We start from the raw sequence: 19,587 nt of genomic DNA, 5'->3' as shown, positions 1-19,587 counted from the left end.
CCTAAAATGCGGTTCTTGGGTGGTCTAAGTAGACATTCTTTTTTTTTTTTTTTAAAGATTTATTTATTTATTAAGCATACAATGCTGGCAAGGAAGGCACCAGGTCTCATTACAGATGGTTGTGAGCCACCATGTGGTTGCTGGGAATTGAACTCGGGACCTCCGGAAGAACAGCTAGTGCTCTTCCCCTCTGAGCCATCTCTCCAGCCCCCTAAGTAGACATTCTTTTTTTTTTTTTTCTAAGTAGACATTCTTAACAAGCTTTGTTTACTAATGTTTTTTCTTCTTTATTTTATTGCTGGAGAAGATTGTTTGAGACAGGTTCCCATGTAGCCCAGGCTTGCTTCAAAGTCACTAGGTAGCCATCACTAGCCTTGAACTTTTGATCCTTCTGCATCTACCTCCCATGCTTCAGTTAGGGGTCTCATGAATGTCTGGTAGGGACCAAGGACAGAAGCTGCCAATCCTGGCCATCAACAGGTTTTCGGTGGACTGGGTTCAAACCCTACCACCTCTAGGAAGCATCCCTGTGGGCTGGGTGCCCTGGACTTCCAACCACATCACTGTTCACTCTGTTTTAATCCTTCTATTTCTCTCCCTAGATGCAGCAGGGGCCATGCTGCGGCTAACCAGTCCAGCCACTTTCCAACACACCCCACGTTTCCAATCACCTCACGGCTCCTCCTTCCTGGGGGTCCAAACTTTACCATCTTGTTCTGGTAAATTCCCAACATCCTTCAAGGCACAGGTCCTATGCTTACTCCCCAGAGTGTCCCCAGAATCCTTGCCTAACCTGACCTCTATGACTCCACAGCCCATCCCTCAACTCCTTGGCCTGGGCATCCATGTACAAAAGCCCACATCGCTATACCTCACTGCCAGGCCATGTGAAGACTCTCCCAGTCCCTACCCGGTCCATGAGTAGGGACCACATCTTTCCCTGTGACTCCCACGATTTCTCCTGAGGGACGATCCTACAGTCAGACTACACTAAACCCCCTAGCATCTGTCAGAAAGCCCTTGGTAGGCCAAGGGCAGATCTGTCCTTAAGGCTGACCCCTCCCTTTCTCTAGGTTACTCTCCCAGCCAAGGCTTAGTATGATCTCCACCTTCTTGCTGGCCACATCGGCCCCCAGACCAATCAGAGTCAGCAACTGACCCACAGCCAGCGACCCATCCTTGTGCACTAAGTCCCCAGAATTCTCGACTTTGGCTTTGGGCTCCCTTTTGAACCTCTCTGTCCCCCAACTCTGTGGCCTTGCCCTCAACTCATGGGTCCCCAGCTTCTATACCCTCAGGCTCCCCGCCTCTTCTCTCATGGGGCCAGAGAGATCTCCCTTAGGCTTCCAAGCACCATAGAAGCAACTCTGCCGATACAACACTTTTACCCAACAACGTGATGGCTGAGAGTCTCCCACCCCAAGCCTCTGCACCCCACTACTTCCTTCTAGGCATCTGCCTTCACTTGGTTTTGGAGGAGTGAAAAGGAGGGGCTAGCTGAGGGTTGGTTTGCTCTCTGCCCCCACGCTAGAGGCTCCTGAAATCAGAGGCACCTCCCTCACCAGCTCTCCAGTCCTGTAGCCCGGGCTTCCTCTGATCCTGAGCCCAGCTTCAGTTCTGCCCAGGGAGGAACTCTTCCTCACCTTTCAACGTTGCCTTCTTTAACACTTTCATGGCATACAAGTGCCCACTGTCAGGCCGGGTGACCTTGCGCACCAGGAAGACCTGGAAGACAGAGGTCGGGGAAAATCAGGGAGGGGGTGAGAGGCAGCTAACCCAACCATCTTAAAGCCCCCTACATTGACCTATAAGTTCCCTGGGACCCCAAGTTGACTTTCTGTTCTCCCTGGGTTATAAAGGTGACCTCTGATCCTTTAGTGGACCGCAAGGCCCCCCAACACCCTATTTCAGACATGATCTATGGTGCCCTCCCAATAAGGTGACCTCTGACTTACTTTGCCAAAGGATCCCTGGCCCAGAACCTTAAGGAGCTCAAACTGGGATGGATCAGCCTTCTCGGAGCCAGCCTTGACGTGGTGTGTGATGGAGATCTCCTTGAGGACGCCCTCATCCTGACAGAAGGACAGAGGTGGTAGGCCCGAGCCCCTTTGTAGGCCTGGGGCCCTTCCAGGGCAACATGGCATACAGCTTATCCAAGCCATCCCAACAGACCACTACCCCAGCAGCCTTCAGGCTCATGGGCACCAAGAGTGTCTCAATGGCCAAGAAGGCCGACTACCAGAGGGCCAACTCAAGTCAGGCCCTGTTCCTGTGGCATGGATGCTTGGGCCTGCTCAGACCCAAAGGAATGTACAGACATGACTAGGATGAGTTGACCCAAGGCTTGGGTCTGTTGTAGGGACCAACTCAGGCCCGCCCTTAAGGCTCCCCTCCCCCCAGCTGTTTGGGTTTTGCCACAATAGGAAGTAAGGTTTGAGCTCATAATGGGGAGGTAGAGCCGGGCCTTTCTTGCTAGTCAGGATGAGATGAGGCAAACTCTCTTGTGTATGGATAAGGCTGAGGTACACAGAGACCCAAGAGTCACCCAGACATCCCTGTCAACCCACTCAATGCCCATCTGGAGCAACTGAGGGTTAAGGCCAGAGACCCTATGCCCTATCAAACTTCCCTTGATAAGCATCTAGGAGCCCTTGTTGGGTCACTGCTGTGCGGGGACCTCTCTGGCCTTCCAATCTGCCAGTCTTGCCGTGAAGCACTGAGATGCCTCCTTACTTCCCCAGGAAGCAAGTCTGGGCAAGGTCCGGGCATCTAGCACAGCCGAGAGAGTCGGAAGCTAATTTGGGCCACACTGGCTGCCCAAACACCTGTTCCAGGGGCTACTGCCAAGCCAGGACCAGATATCTGGGTACACTTACCGAGTCCTGCTGGGGACCAGAGCCAGGGCCAGGGCCAGGCAGAGTCTGGCCGATCCTGGACCGTTGCTTCCTGAGCAGCCAGGGGAGCAGGGCCCTGAGCCGCAGGCGGGGCAGCTTGGGGTCCTGCTCCATCCGCCCAGCAGGGCCACGGCACCATGGCAAGGGTAGGCAACAACCCACTGGGGCTACCGAGGAGGTGGCTGGGCCCAAGGCGGATGTGCAGGGGGCTGGGCTAGGCCCAAGACAGCCAATCACACAGGGCCTGTGGTTTCCCAGTTCCAGACTTCCACCCTCACTCTGTTCCCTTCTTCTCTCTGCCCCCCTCCCCAGTGCCTGAGGTCTGCCCTCTGGCCCTCTCCTTCATCTTCCCTACAAAGAGAAAGCCCCAAACCAGCCCAGGGGCTGAGCAGATAGGTCCTAGAACAGTAGGGACCTGACAAGGTCCTCAGGACGCAGAGAAAGGCATCTAGCATGTAGCAGCAGACAAGGACAGACACCCATCAGGCAGGGGCCGGAAGACATATTTACAATGTGTGTATGTATAGAGAATATACACATATAGTAAACAAACAGGGAAGTATAAGATGACGCCATATCCCCAAGTGGCAAGAGATAGACTGGGACGATTACCGAACAGACAGACACACACACATGTTCAACACAGAGATGGGTGGGAGACCGAAACCAAGAGGCAAGAACACTACACGGGGGGGGGGGGGGGGGGGGGGGGGGGGGGGGGGGGGGAGCCAGTGCCTATGAGAGGCAGAAGGGACCCAAGCACGCAGAGACAAGGGAGCCTCTCAACATTTATCACATACGCCATACACGAAGACAGGCGCTTATCAGTTAGAGACAGGGCCTGGAGCCCAACGAGAGAGACAGAGCTGCAGCAGAGAGAGCCAGGCCAGGGCAGACCCAGACAGGTAGCAGGGCAGGGATTCCCCAGGAGAGGACAAGGGGACAACGCTGTAGGTGCTTTCTCCAGTGCTTAGGGAAGAGACAAGAGGAACAAAAGCTGCCGGCCCCAGCACTGAGAGTGTGCTCAATCCCATCTCTGTGAGGTCTTCCAGAACTTTCTCAGGGACTTCCCAGGTGGCCCCAGGATTGAGAGAAGCCAAGAGAGCCGTCTTGAGTGAACTCTTATCCAAATATCCCTAAAACCTCTAAGGCCTCTGAGGGAACAGGAAACTGTGGTTCAAGTTCAAGACAAACCAATGACAGAGTTGCCCTGAGCCAGGTCCCTCCTCTGGGTCCTGTCTGCCTGCAGTCAGCAGCCTCAAGTGCCAGGAAAGGGTGGGCAGGTAACTGAGCCAGAGCCCACTTCCTGCACACCCAAGCCTGCCATCTCTCGGTCCTAAAGTCAGTCTGGGACTTCCCATTCCAAGCTGTCACTCTTAGAGACTCCAAGGGTTTCAACAGTGCCATCTAACCCCCAAGAACACCGCAGCTGACCAGTCCCCCAGAGTCATCTGGGGGAACAGGCAGAAGGTATGACTGTGGTCAGGCCAAGGCCACACAACTCCTGCTCACCACACCCCGAGGTCAGCTGCTTAACTCTGCCTGAGAAGACCCACTGGGGACAGATGCAGCTACCCGGAAACTCCAGGGGACAGAGCGCTTTCCCCAAACCTATTCCGTGCTCAGAGGCGTGATGACAGACACCCATGGAGACAAATTACCCATCTCCTCACCTTTCTGGGACAGAAGTCAGAGTCTCTCTCACCCCTGGGGAAATCTGCTGGGGTTTGCATGGTGGGACTCAAGCCGGTAGCCAGAGGGGCCGGTTACTCCGACAACTTCTGCTTTTTTTAGCCTTCCTAGCCCAGAAGGCAGGGTCCCTGGCTCCCCTCCTTCTCACTTCCCTCTCAGCAGGAAGGAGGAACTCAAAATGGGTTAGGCTCCCCTGCGAAGGAGGGGACACTGCAGACCCCGAGCTATGACCCAGGGAGAGTCCAAGGCCACAACCCTTTCTGTCTCCTGACCCCCAGTGAGGGGAGACAGGAATGCAAACAGAAGCCAGAAGGCGAGGAGACGCCCACACAATATGCATTCAGCATTTGAAAATATACAACCTGGGGGTCCCCAACAACAGATGGGACAAGAGTCAGCAAGGCCATTCTGGCCAGCACAGCCTGGAGTTGACACACTCCTTTCCTGACAGAGCAGGCCGCACCTGTTTCTGTCCAGACACACTAATCTTAAGCCTTGGGATGGACAAGAAGTCAGAAGACCCAAGAAGAGGAATGGGCTCCTGAGGGCAGGCATGGTCCGGGCCCATCCCTTCCTAAGGGGCTTTACCTCCTCTGACATTAGCACACCCACAGGAACTAACACATACGCTCACTCATGCTGGTGATCGGAAACCCTTTCTAGACAGCCCAGTGTAGAAACACATGCCCCCTCACGCACACTGTACTTCCCCTTCCCTGTCCTCACAGGGCTCTGATAAGCCTGTGGTAGGCGGCCAGTGGGGTTGTGAAAGATGCCACCCCAGACCAAAGCTCCTGCTGCTACTTCAGGCAGGGCAGCTTGCCTGAAGATTAGCCACAAACACCTGTGCCAGGCTTCCCTCAACCCACCAGTCCCCACAAACAGGGAAAGAAGTGCCGTGGCAAACAGCGCACCAGAAGGGGCAGAAGGAAGGAAACTGTCTCAGAGCTGCCTTCGCTGAACCGTGTGAGGACTCAAAGCCCCTGATGGCTAGGAGGGAGGACACACATCAGCTTATATCCCTGAGTCCTGGCCCTGTTCCTCCAGATTCAGCCCCTGTATTTACTTCCTCCACAGAGCAGTAGGAAGAAAAGCCCAGAGCCCTGCCACCTGACCCTTGTCTTCTAGGAGCTCTACTCTGGGTGTCCTGCCTGCTGCGGTCAAGCCCACCTGTCAGTTGCTGGCCCCAGTGGCCACCCACACTCCCTTCCCCAGCTGGCAAAATCTGCAGGGTCTTCCAGGTATGACTCCCAGCATGCCTCTGGGCAGGCTGCCTGCACCTTGGCATCCCAAGGGAGGGGCTGGTCCCAAGCACCAAGTCAGGCCTGGGAAGAAGCCTGAGACTTGAGCCCCCCATCACAGGGTCATTTAAACCACGTGGTCACTCCTTCCTTCAGTCTTTGCTGAAGTAGGTTCACCGGGCCTTGGCTTGGCACAGCTCCCAAGGACGGATCCTTTTCTGATTTTCAGTGATAAGGAAACAGGACGCAAAGAATGACAAGCCCAAACCCATGTGGATGGCACAGGGGGGCAGCTAAGAACTAAACTAAAAGCCTGCTCCTGAGCCAGCCAAAGCTTTACCCCACTTCATCACTGACCCTTAGGCCCCCCTCATACCCCGACACTCCTAGCCAGGCTTTCCTGCAAGCACTAAACACCAGTGCCTCTCCTCTGGCTGTGACTGACAGCTCCCGGCCCATGCTTCAGCCAGGTGGGAGACAGTCACTAGGAGGCACAGAGAAGGCTGGCTTGGGTCTCTTTCTCAGGCAGCTCCAAAAAGAAGTACTTCGGTAAGGAAACCCAACTGTCCTGCCCCAGGGCTTTGGTTAAGGTGCTGTAGCTGCCCCAGAGGTGGAGAGACTGTCAGGCTGAGGTCCTGAAAACTTTCTGGGTGAGACGGTACCTTGGCTCTTGAGGATAAACAGGTATGGGCTGAACAGAAAGGGACTTAAAAAAAAAAAAAGTCCATGCCAAGAAAGGGCATTGTGAGCAAGGTGCTTGAGAAGGGAGCAATGATTCCCACAAGCCAGTGCTCCCAGGCAAAAAGTCTTTATTTCTCAGTATCGGTCGCCCTCTGCTAAAAGGGTTCTCTAGAAGCCAAACGGGTCATGGAGAAAAGAGACATTGTAAACAAAAGCTCTCTTCACTGGACCACAGGCTCTCCCCCCCAGTGCAGGCTGAATGAAGAGAGGCCCAGGCAGGAGTCCAGGGCGCTAAGCAGGTAGTCTGGACAGTTCCGGTCATCCTAGAGAAGTTTCTCTCAGTACCTGAGGCTGCCTGAGGCTCCCTAAAACCCAGAGTCACATCCTGCCTAAGCTCCAGGGCCAGGGGAGCACAAGGGATCCGGGAGGGATCAGGGTTTAATAAACAGGAAGAGAGGAAGGGAGGCGGGAGATACTCAGCTCTCAAAATAGACCTGCAGACACTTCAAAGGGGTCCAGCTCCGGAGAGAGCAAGAGGAGGGGGCCTGGGTTGTCCAGTCTATTCCCAAAGGGGAGAGGGAGTAAGTGGAGCCCCGGTGCTCCTGAGAATACCAAGAGCTATAGAACTGAAGGGGATCCAAGGAGTGCTTGCCCTTCGCTATGGACGCTAAGCCCCAACACTCTTTCCAGCTGTAAGGACGAAGCAGCCAGCACTAGATAACAACACTATGCACACACTTGGAGGCTTTAATTTGTACACAGCACATTCTCCCTTAGGTGGTCCCTTTTTTGTTTTGTGACAAGGTCTTGATATATAGCCTTAGGCGACCTGGAACTCATTATGTAGCCCAGGCTGGCTTCGAACTTAAAGATATCCACCTGCCTCTGCCTCTGAGTGCTGTGGTTAAGGGCATGTATCATCACACCCAGCAAAATAGGTTCTTCTGCATTGTAGTTAGGCTCTATTCTGCCCTCTGGAAGAGCAGCTTGCCCCAGGCACCTCCACTCAATGTCCAGCCAAGTGCTAATACTGCAGGAAAGATAGTCGGGTATCCCAGAGCCCACCCAACTTTCCTTCGCCTACCACTCTCTGGTTGACACTCCGTCAAGAGCTCAGATTGCTGGCTGAGGCTAGGTCGTGCTCAGGTCACTAATCACTCTACTGAGGGGAATGGGGGCTGGGGGAGGAAGCGCTGTATGCAGGTTCTGTGTGCCCATAGCATGCTATTTCCCCATCTTAGCACCAACCAGTTTTCCTGCCTCCACCTCCCTCCACACCTGGGTGCCCTCTGAGGCTGGGGGTGTCCAGTATATTTGGGCAAGGGGTCCCTTTCAGTGAAACAGTACGGAGCACACATACGTGATGAAGGACAATCTGCCTGCTCCATCCGCTACCCAATGGTGTGGTCCTGGCTGCAGGCTGAGCGCTCCCTAGTGCACTAAGACTTGGCCACTGGTGGCTGAGCTCACACTCCGTGCTAGCCCCCTAGGGTGGGAGACACCCAGCGCTCTTCCTCTTTAGCACTCTAGATTCACCAGCCAGGGAGGAATGGGGCTCTGGTCAAACAAGGCTGGACCCCTAGCTCTGTGTGACATAATTTTCCCATCTGGAAAATGTTGCTCTACCTCTGGAAACTGTACACAGGGCTGGAGAGACGGCTTATTAGTTAAGAGACTTATTGGTTACAAAACTCCTCTTCCAGAGGACCCAGGTTTCCGTCCTAGCACCTACATGGCTGCAAACAATCATCTCTAATTCCAGCGCCAGAGGATCTGGCTCCCTCTTCTGGTTTTCCCGGGCACTACACACATATGTATGAGGCACAAACATACATACACATAAAATAAAATAAATCTAAAAAATAATAAATAGGGGCTGGAGAGATGTCTCAGCAGTTAAGAGCACTAGCTGCTCTTCCAGAGGACCTGGGTTCAATTCCCAGCACCCACATGGCAGCTCACAACATCTGTGACTCCAGTTCCAGGGGATCTGACAGCTTCATCCAGACATACATGCAGGCAAAACACCAATGCACATAAAATAAGAATAAATAAATCATTTAAAAATGTTTTTAAAAAAATAATAAATAAAAGCTGGGCAGTGGTGGTGCACAGGAGGCAGAGGCAGGTGGATCTCTGTGAGTTCAAGGCCAGCCTGGTCTACAGAGCGGTTCCAGGACAGGCTCCAAAGCTACACAGAGAAACCATGCCTTGAAAATAAATAAGTAAATAAATAAATAAATAAGTAAGTAAATAAGTAAATAGAAAAGAAAAAACTGAGCACAAAGCCTCTATTTTGAAGCCAGGTGGTAGTGAACACCTTTAATCCCAGCATTCAGGAGGCAGAAACAGGTGGCCAGTCTGATCTACCGAGTGAATTTCAGGGCAGCCAGGGCTACAGAGAGAAACCCTGTCTCGAAAACAAACAAAAACCCAAAATAAAAAGCTTCCAGTTGCCAGGCCCAGGTCCAGCCTTTTCCACTGTGTGGCATCTGAGAGCCCCACTGCCTCACTATCCCCAGCCTTGACCCCCTTCCCGCATCAGGATCTCAGTGTGGGAGCCCTAGGCTGTGGAACGAACAAAGGTTCAGGCTCTTGTCTGGACAAGCCCCTTCCCCAACTTAGCCAATCTTTTGGTTTGGTTTTGAGACAGGTCTCATATAGCCCAGACTAGCCTAAAACTCACTACATACCAGGGGTACTTTCCCCTGATTCTCCCGTTTCTGCCTCCCAAGTACTGGAATTACAGCCTGCACCACCAAGCCAGGCCCTTTAACAAACTGAGCTCAGAACCAGTTCCCCAAGCCTTCACTCTAACCCCCTTGGACCTTCAAACCCAAGATCTGAAGGCTTCACAAGGCTCCAGCTTCTTCCTTTTATTACAAGGAAACTAGAGGCAGCTCCTTTACAGGAGGAATCTCCTGACAGCCAGAGATAACCAAGGTCCAAGCAACAAGGCTTACTGGCCCCCAAGGTTCTGTTGTTATAGTAACCAACAGCAGGAGGAGGTAGGGGCCTACTTCTCTCACTCAGCCCCACCACACCCAGCTGAGTTACCTTATCTGAGGAAGCTAAGTCAATGTAAACACCAGTACCAACCCTGACTCCAAATCAAAGGTCATACTTCGAGCTAAGCTGACCAGGCCTATAAGGTGGAGCCGTGGGCAGGAAGTGGAACTGAGCACTGTGGCGAGGTAGTCCCTCCGCCTGCACGGCAGTTACTACCTCATCTGTCCTCCACTCAGGAAAGGCAAAGTCCCCGGATTACAGTTGACTGCTGGGACTCCGAAAGCAGAAGAGCTTCTGGGTAGGGTGGAGTACCTGGAATCTAGGTTTGCACTGACCCAGAGAGCTTCCAAAGCCCCTCTACTCTCTTTCCCCCTCTCCCCCCACCCCCCTCAGATCTGTGACTGAGGTGTGGTTCTTCCTACCCGGGATCAGAGAGGACAAGGTACTCAGCTAAGGTCACACAGGAGGCTTTAGCTATGGAGACTGGGGTGGGGGGGGTGACTCGGTGGGTAACGAGGGTTGCTGCCACGCTTGACAAACTGAGTTTGGTCCTTGGCATCTACACAACAGAAGGAGAGAACCGACCTCAGCATGTCTAGGGACATGCACACATATGTACACAAAAACACATACAAAATTATCAAATAAAAGTTAATCCCAGCACTCAGGAGGCAGAGACAGGCAGATCTCTGGGTTCGAGGTCAACTTGGTCTATAGAATGAGTTTCAGGACAGCCAGAGCTACGCAGAGAAACCCTGTCTGGAAAATCAAAATCAAACAAACAAAAAGTGCAATACAGCCAGGCAGTGGTGGTGCATGCCTTTAATCCCAGCACTTGGGAGGCAGAGGCAGGCAGATCTCTGTGAGTTCGAGACCAGCTTGGTCTACAAGAGCTAGTTCCAGGACAGGCTCCAAAGCCACAGAGAAACCCTGTCTCGAAAAACCAAAAATAAATAAATAAATAAAAATAAAGAGCCAGCAAGGGCTAAGTATCCTAAGGATGCAAAGACACCTGGGATGAGGGACTATGCCTGAGCTTTGGAGCTGGGAGTCCCAAGAAACCACCTGGAAGGCACTGGACGTGGTCAGAAGATCCACCGAGTTCCCATTCCCACCACTCCAGTTCACAGGCCCAAATGTCTCCAAGTCCTTGTTGCACCCACTTCCACCCACCAAGGAGGTCAGCACAGAACTCAGACCTCTCCAAACTCTCCTTAGGCCCAGGAAGTGTTGTGGCCTGGGCGACAGACAACCAGAATTCCTGGATCCTGTACCTGTGCCCTCCTTCATCTTTGAGAAAGGGAAGATGAAACCAGTGGGCTCCGCCCCAAGCATAGAGATAGGGCCGGGCTACACAAAGGAGTGAGAGGCCAGGGCCTTCTCATCCAGGTGCTGCAAGAGCAATGCTCGCTCCTTCCCGGCCACGACTTCCCCCGCCGCCCCTAGTCCTCACCGTGGATGGCTGAAGTCCAGCTTCTTCAACTGCCGTCTGTCCATTCTGGAAAAGAGAAACAGAATGAGGGCACGGTCACAACTCACCTTCAGGGGGACAGATGCATGCTGGGACTCTCCATCCTTGGGTGTTCCTAATAGCATAGCCACAGAGGCCATAGAGACCAGTTATTTTTTTTTTCTTTTTCTTTTTTCCAAGACAAGATTTCTCTATATAACAGTCCCGGCTGTCCTGGAACTAGCTCTGTAGACCAGGCTGGCCTCAAATCACAGAGATCCTCCTGCCTCTGCCTCCCAAGTGCTGGGATTAAAGGCATGCACCATCACTGCCTGGCTGTATTGCACTTTTTGTTTGTTTGTTTTTGATTTTCCAGACAGGGTTTCACTGCCCAGCAAGGCCAGTTATTTCTACATGGGTCCCCTCCATCTCTGCTTCAGTAGGCAAGAATCAAGCCCTCTGGCAACAGCCCCTCCCAACCCAGGCAGAATACTCCTAGGATGCAGGTATTGAGAATACCCAACCTTCCTAGCAAACACTCCATCATCTACAGAGTCTCAGCTCAAACAGTATCCCTTCCTAGGGAGGACGCGGCACACACGGCCACGCTCTGCAGGGTAGACCGTGCAATCATTGCAAACTAACCAACCACGAGAGGCCTCAGTATCCCCATCTGGACCACTCAGATACCCTAACTTCCACAAACTGCTATAAGGAAGGAAAGGACAAATTTGGGGAAGGTGTCCCTCCTGGTGGCTTCCCTGGTCCCTGCCCTACTTTGAGAGCCCTCAGCAGGTGAAACGACGGCTGTACCCACGCCTTTGCTTTTCTCCTGCGCTACTGTTCACATATGGACACGCCCTTCCCAATAACCAGGGATTCCCAGGAAAGCAGATAAGAGTGGCCGCCATATGCCAAGCTGGGCTCACCGCTCCACACTTGTGGCACTGCTTAGTCTTTCTGACAGCCCTGAGGGTCAGGCCCTGGCCTAGGGGGTAGAGGAGGATGCCGGGGGGCTCAGAGGGGACTAACGATGGAGCCCTGACACAGCCGAAAAGACGCGATTTGAAATGTGGCCCCAAATGGAGGGCTTGGCTAAGGAAAGGCCCGCTGCAGAGTGGCCTGTACCATGGCCAGGTTTTACCTGAAGGGAGAGACAGGAGCAGGACCCACCTCTGAGCTATCCTGCTTCTTCTGGACTTTACCCCAGTTGGAAACTACACATGCTGGGGTGTACCATAGCTGGTCTCTCCATTCCTACAGGCTATGAGGTTAGAAACCCAACTGAAGACGCTGTCCCCACCCCTCCTGGCATAGAGTAAGTACAGTGAAACGGACAGGAGGCTCCCAAAGGCTGGGACTTTGGAGCCAAGAGCCAGGTCCATAGGGCAGCTTTGGCTCTGCTTGGCAGCAGCAGGCATAGCTACGTTCTACCTAGTATGTGTTCCCCTTTGCTTCTGGAGTGGCTGCCCCTGCCTGCCAGGCCATCCTTCCTGCCCGAGCCCCCTAAATGTCCCTAATACTCCCCAAGAGTCAAGTGTTACATGGGTACACACACACACTTAGGGAAGGGATGCACTTAGGATTGGCCAGGGCCTAAGGGTAAGACTAGACAGATGTATTTTCTGAGTCCAGCTTACCCAGCAGACCTAGATGTCACAGTCACAGAGGAACTGTTTCACCTCAGGCACGAACAGCCTGCCCATCAGCCCATGCCCTAGCCCTCCAGAGGTTTTCCAAACCCTCATCTTCCTCCACATCTCTCAACCCGGCCACTGTTCACTGAAAACCACACATCCTCTGTGACTGAGATGAAGCCGGAATCAAGTTCCAGCTCCTCAACACGAAACCCACAGCCATCACCCTCCAACTACCCCGCACAAGGATTCAGAAGTGGGTGCAAATTCTGGCTTCTACCATTTGCATGACCCCCCGAGGAGGTCATTTTACTTCTCACAGTTCAGTCCCCTCACCTGTAAACCGGGGGATAAAAATAACACATTTCATGGAGAGCTGCTACAGTCAAAGAATCAAGCCCAACAGGACACACACCTGGCATGTGACTGGCCCACAAGCAGGAATACTATCGCCACCCCGACTGCCTGGCTCGCGTCTTTTCACTAACTCACACAATGGTTTGTCTTGTGATCTGGTAAAGAAGTGAGTCGGTCAGCATCTACCCCGAGAACATCTGTCCGTGAGAGCTCGCACCACATCCACCTGAACAGCACTCTTGACAAAGGCAACAAATTTCGACATTCTCATCCCCCTTACAACATCTTAGGGCAACCAACAAGAACACCCTTTCTCAAGCTTTAAAGATATGGAACGCCGGCCTGCTGAGAATGCTCATCAGTGTAAGGGACCTGCCACCACGCCTGAAGACCTGTGTTTGACCCCTGGAATGCAAAAGGGTGGAAGGAGAAAACAGACTCCACAAAGCTGTCCTACGGCTCCCACATGTGTGCAGATGCATGGGTATGTATGCACATCATGTATACATAACACGCAATAATAATTACATCTTAAAGATGGGCCGCTTCTTGAGTCTGCGGCCATCCTTGCCTAGAGACCATGCTAATCTTCCGTGTACCATTCCAGTTTTTCAAGACAGGGCTTCTCTGTGTAGCTCTTGCTGTCCTAGAACTCACTCTGTAGACCAGGCTGGCCTTAAACTCACAGACATCCACCTGCCTCTGCCTCCCGAGAGCCGGGATTGATTAAAAGCGTGCGTCACCTCTCAGCTCACTCCAATTTTAGTACTGTCGAAGCAAGCACTATTGGGTCCTCTTTGGGGCTTCCACTGAGTGACCCCAGATCATGAATATGACCGAGCATTTGCATGGTGACTTACCCTACACCAAGAAAACCCTGCCTGCTCTTCTTGTACCTCCTCTGTCCACACATCCTCTAACTCTTCCTTCTCTCCCATGCACCCACAGCACTGATCACCCAGGTTAGCTCAGGAACACAGCATTACTTGTCCTTCATCAGCTCATAGTACCAACCCAGGGTCCAAGATACAGTTCGTCAAAGGAAAGGTGAAAGGTCAACCCAGCAAGGACAGCTAGGGGGCCAGAGTAGGTCCTTGCTAGCAGGCGACAGCCATGGGACCATAACTCTTAATTCATGTATCTGCAAGTCTAAATCCCTGATGAAAGAGAAGACATAGCAAGACCTATCAAGATTTTTTCCCCGTTAGCATAATTCAGGGACCCCCCCCCCCCCCCCCCCAGCCTTGTTTCCCTGCTCCTCCTGCTCCTCCTCCTCCTGCTCCTCCTCCTCCTGCTCCTCCTCCTCCTCCTCCTCCTCCCCCCCCCCCTTTCCCCCCTCCCCCCCCCCCCCGCGCCCCCCCCCCCCCCCCGCGCAGCCTTGTTTGGCTAAGATCCTCCCCTAGGTACCATTATCAGGGAGCGTTTCTCTAAGAGCTGATACCGAGGTCTCTAGAGAAGTGACTGGTTCTCAGTAAAGGACCGAAAGGCAGAGAAGACAGCGGAGAGCACCTGATAGGCGGGAGGAAACGCGGCTGCGTAGCTACAAAGCCGCAGGTCTCAGCTCTGACTCGGACCCCGCACCTGTCACATCGTTTCTCAGAGCCTGGTTTCTTTCTCCATATCACGACGACACATCTACCTAGTCAGCAGCTGCACTCGAGGGCTCAGAATACTAAAGGAAGTCCTAAAAACCCTATGGTGAGCTGGAGAGATGGCTCAGTGGTTAAGCACTTGTTGCTCTTCCAGAGGGTATGAGCTCAAATCCTAGCACCCATGTCGAGCGGCTCACGATCGCCTGTAACTCCAGCTTCAGGGGACCCAGTGTCTTCTTCTGGCCCCTGATGACACCAACACACACATACACGAATAAAATAAATAAATAAATCTTTAATGATAATTCTTTAAAAGGCCTAAGGGAGAAGGTTTTGCTCAGAGGTAGAGTACCTGCCTACCACAAACAAGGCCCTGGAAGGAAGGAAAGGAAAGGGAAGAAAGGGGCAGGAGCTAGGGACACAAACCAGACCCTAGGACCAGGGCAAAAAGCCTGGGACAGGGACGACCCTTTGTCTTCTTGGAGCTCTCCATTCTCCTATCTTCCTCAGGAGCACTGTGAGGACGGAGATCTGCTCAGAGCCCTAGAGCACTGCACCCCTTCCCGTAGTTGGGAGTCGTTTCCTAACAGGCAGGCTTCTTCCCACCTAAGGGTCCAGAGCAGCTCCTGAAAGAGCTGGGAGCAGAACAGTTGGAGAAAGACAGCACGTGCCCTGCAGGCAGGAAGCAGCCCCAGGAACGGAGGTCTGAGCCCAGCACTGGCAGCTCTGTGCACTGTGGGAGCCTGGGGGACAAGTGCCAGGACACTGCTAGCCCTCGGCCAAGGCTGGACAAGGGCCCTGCGGGCTGAGCAGTGTATGCCAACATCCGGAGCTGCTCTCGGAGTACCTGCCACCTGCGCCAGTTTAAACCCAGCCCATGCTCATCTTCAAGCCTCCTTTGCTTGGTGGGAAACAGCAGGAGCCCCGAGTTCCAATCCTGGTCCAGATATTAATGCACGGGCCGGCATTTCCAAGTTCAGCTGTCCCCTCTGAAAATGGGAGTCATTTCTATCTCGAGAGGTTGTGAAAATTAAAGTAACATAACATCCATGCCCAGCCGATAGCGAAGTCCTGGTGGGACAGGGCCTGGAGATGAAGCTCTGCTTCTGCCCAAACCAAGAAAAATCCTCACCCATACTTCCCATTGGCTTATTCCACCTCGGCCCAGCAGCCCATTGGTGACAGCAATGGGAAGACAGGACAATTCAGATCCAGACCTCTTGTGCCAAATGCCCTGCCAGCCCCCTTACCTGCCTCCTTCCTGACTGGAAGCTGCCCACGACGGCGCCAGTACCTGCAGGTCAGGTCCATGTATCGCTTACATGTCATCTGTGCTAAGAACAGCAAGGCCCTGTTCTCAACCAGGAATGCACACCCTCACTGCCCCATGGCTCCTGTTACTCAGACAATAACACCCAGTCCACTGGCACCCTCCAAGGCCTGGGGGAGGGGACACAGACAGCAGTACCCAGCTTTTATTTTTGCACCTTGTCAGGCCCAAGAAGCAGAGTTAGAAGCTCATTTGTAGTACTGTAAAGAGAAGCCCAGATGACTTGGGCATGGACTAAGGGCCACCCCCAGCATTTCTGAAATAAAGTTCATTGAAAAAAAATCCTCTCCCCATCCCAGGAAATCCGACAGTCTCCTCTCCCAGAATTCAGGTGCGACACTGTACAAACTAAGATGTTTCCGGTTTAACCTGGCCCCCATGAAGTTGGCCCTGGCCTCAGGATTTCCCAAAGGGAAGCAGGAAGTGCTGCCCTGGAGGAGGCCAGAGCTCCCAGATCTCTACCATCCCTGCTAGTGTGACACTGTGAATCTCGAGGCTAAGCCCCTCCCCAACCATACCCAGCTCAACTCTCCCTTCCTCTGGAGGCCCAGGTGGCAGGGGCGTGCCCAGGCAAAGGAATACACCTCTGAGCCTTCCCGCGGGCCTTGTGCCCAGACCAGAGGTAGAGGGGGGAGGCAACAGGGGCTGCACAGGGCAGTGCTCCTCACCTACCAGGGTGAGTCAGCGAGAGAACCTCTGAGGGCTGTGTAGGGCCTGTAAAAACCCCATGGCAGGGATCCCAGAACAATTTACTCCAAATTGCGCCTTCAGGTTGGTTACCTAATCCAGCCGCGCCCACCCTCCAATAGCCAGTGTAGGCCATCCCTTTAAAGGGGCAGCCAACCCTGGGTGCCTGAAGACCTAGGGTCCTCACTGTGGGTCTCTCTACCTGTGGTCCTGACAGGCAGGGAATATGGTGACTGCCCTAAGGACCCAAACATAGGCAAGGAAGGGTTCAAGCCCAAGAGAAAAACCAATCTAGATTCTGGGGTCAAGTGAGGTCTCCATCCCTCTTCTATACCCCCTAACAGCTCCAGCTAAGGCAGAGTTTCACCTGCCCCTTTCCCAGCACGAGAGCAGGGCAAAGTTTCACACTTGCTGGTTCAAGACTTGACCTTGATCCTAGGGTCACGGGCCACCACCAGAAGTGGCCTCCTGCATGCTCGGGGTTGGACCACAAAGCCCTCGAAGGATAGGAGCTGCTTCTGGAACAGAGTAGGTGGTAAAAGCCACACTGCCCAAGGCCCAGCCTTTTCTAAGGGAAAAGAAGAAGGAGGGAGAGAGGAAGACGGATGCTGAGTCTCTTCACCAGAGACAATCTTCTCAAGGGCTAAGGGCAAGCCCACTCTCCAGCATAACCTGAAGTAGGAGACTTTTCATAACTGCCATGGGTCCGGAAGGGCTACCTTCCTGAGGTCAGAAGTGGAGGAACGAAGAGAGCTCTTGGGGAGAAGGAACGGGGAGAAACCGGATTCCCATGATCCTTGTCTCTAGTTGAACCCCAGACATCTGACCCAAGCCTTTGCCATCCGCACTGACTGGGGCACCTCCCACAGCTCCCAAAAGATGATAAGCGGGACGGGTCCTAGGGGTGCTTAGGGAGTCAAATCTCAACATCCCGTGGGGTTCCCTCTCCTGGCTACCGCAGCGGGGTACTGAGCGCCCCAGCAGAGCCGTCCCCTGCACACGCACACCCGGAGCACAGGGGGGTGGAGCCGGACAGTGGGCTAGAGACCAGAGGGCACTCGCGTCCTCGCGGGGCTGCAGAGACGCCGCGGGCCGCCCCGCCCCTGTGCGGATCCGGGCTGGCCGGCCGCCGGCGCCCGTCCCCCGCCCCTCTCACTCACCTCCGGGTCCAGCGGCACCAGCTCCATGAGCGGCCAGGGCTCCTTGAGCTGGGCGAGCGGCATCGCGCCGCCGCCGAACCGCCCGCGCTCCTCCCGGCGGCCCCGGGCTGCGCCGCCTCCGGGCCCCGGATCCCCGCCGCTGCACTGAGACCCCCGCGCGCCCCCGAGCCCCTCGCGCTCTGGCTGGGCCGTCCGCCGCCGCCGCCGCGGCACTCGCACTTCGGCTCCCTCCGTCACCCGGCGCCGCCGCGCCCATTGGCTACCTGCGCGGGGGCGGGGCCTGGGCTGCCCCGCCCACTCCCCACGGCGCGGCATTCCCGGCGCGGACCCCCGCCCCCAACGCGCTGGGGAGTCGGCCCCGCCTCCACACGAGCCCCTGGTCCACTCTCGGCCTGCCCACTGGAGTCTGTGCGGGTATCTTCTTCCCGTGGTGTGTGTCCCTGCGCAGACCCCGCCCGGCCCACCGTTGTCCTGTCCTAGCAGCATTTGGAATCTTAACCCAGATGTGCCTTCGCCCTCCAGGGGGAGGGGCTGCCACCCTCCACGGGTTGTCCTGGGCCTGGTCCAGACCGAGGCTTGAAAGGATCCGGCGCTGTGTGTCCTCAGCTCGCCGAGCTCCAAAAGCTGCACCGCACGGGAACCCACGCTGGGGTCTCTAAGGTGTCCCAAGCTGGCCAGCGCCAGGACCCACAGCGCCCCCAGGGTGATTTCCTAATACGCAGTTTCTTCCCCTCGCAGTCTGTGTTGTGTCCTATCACTTGAGGGCGCTGGTTTCAGGCCAGGTCCAGCGTCTCTTTCTTGGCAGGCCCGATGGTGGTCTTGGTTTGAGCTTGAAGCCCTGTGGAGAGGGCAAAGTCTAGGCCAGGTGGGATCAGGAGTCCCTCGGGCAGGATTTGGCCAGAGCCCAGGTGTGGTGAGACTTACTCTCAGGTGAGAGTCCAAGGACAAAACGAGACAGAGAATTTGAGATTGGGTTCTGGTGTGTGAGAGAAAGAGAGCGAGTATTTGATTGAGATTGGGTCCTAGTGTGTGCGTGTGAGCGAGAGAGACAGACAGAATTTGAGATTGGGTTCTAGTGTGTGAAGGAGAGAGCATTTGATTGAGATTGGGTCCTAGTCTGTGTGTGTGTGTGTGTGTGTGTGTGAGAGAGAGAGAGAGAGAGAGAGAGAGAGAGAGAGAGAGAGAGAGAGAGAGAATGTGTGTATTTGAGATTGGGTCCGGTGTGTGTTTCCTTGCTTGGTTCTGGGTATGGAACCCAGGCTTTGCACACTAAGTTGCGTTTGCTACCATGGACCTAAACCTCCAGGCGGCTTGTGAGTCTCTTGAGAACTTACCACCTCCTACCAGACACTCAGAAAGGTGGAGTGATTTATCCAAAGTCACCCAGCAGATCAGGAGTACACTAGTGTTTAAAAGAGTGTGGGGGTGGGCTTATGAGATGGCTCAGTGGGCCCGATTCCCTCCCTGAGTGTGACTCCCAGCCCCAGATGGTGGAAAGAGAGAACCAACACCCACAAGTTGTCCTCTGACCTCCACAAACATGCTATGGCACAGGGACAACTTCCCCCAATAAATTTAAATGCAATAACATTTTTAAGTGGATGTAATGGTGCACACCTTTAATTGTAAGAGGAGACTGCTCATGCGTTTCCTGGATGCCCTGACCCTAAGAATCACACAGAAACTGTATTAATTACAACACTGCTTGGCCACTAGCTTGGGCATATTTTTGGCTAACTCTTATATATTAAATTAATCCATTTTTATTAATCTGTGTATTGTCACAAGGCTGTGGCCTACCGGTAAAGGTTCTGGGTGTCTGTCTCCTTTGTCAGATACATGGCATCTTCTTTTCTT

General features: G+C 54.0%; 1 protein-coding gene across 3 annotated transcripts in view; it reads right to left on the bottom strand.

The window, feature by feature from the left end:
• Rps6ka1 (ribosomal protein S6 kinase A1) overlaps positions 1-17,958 on the bottom strand; it is a 38,387-nt gene extending 20,429 nt beyond the window's left edge. Inside the window, exons 1-4 of one of the 3 annotated variants that reach the window (XM_050153247.1) lie at positions 17,731-17,958; positions 10,971-11,015; positions 1,956-2,072; positions 1,644-1,725 (exon numbers count right to left, since the gene is read on the bottom strand). In XM_050153247.1, coding sequence (XP_050009204.1) covers positions 1,644-1,725; positions 1,956-2,072; positions 10,971-11,015; positions 17,731-17,793 — 307 coding nt within the window. In that variant the 5' untranslated portion in view covers positions 17,794-17,958. Of the gene's footprint in view, positions 1-1,643; positions 1,726-1,955; positions 2,073-2,876; positions 3,550-4,567; positions 4,888-10,970; positions 11,016-17,730 lie in introns of those variants that run through there. The other 2 variants (XM_050153265.1, XM_050153256.1) reach the window with 2 other exon arrangements.
• Positions 17,959-19,587: the final 1,629 nt, after the last annotated feature.

The sequence above is a fragment of the Alexandromys fortis genome, unplaced genomic scaffold (genome assembly GCF_014885135.2).
Source record: "Alexandromys fortis isolate MF-2015 unplaced genomic scaffold, M_Fortis_MF-2015_v1.1 scaffold_26, whole genome shotgun sequence".
Taxonomy (NCBI): Eukaryota; Metazoa; Chordata; class Mammalia; order Rodentia; family Cricetidae; genus Alexandromys; species Alexandromys fortis.
This window is presented reverse-complemented; position numbering and strand designations above follow the sequence as displayed.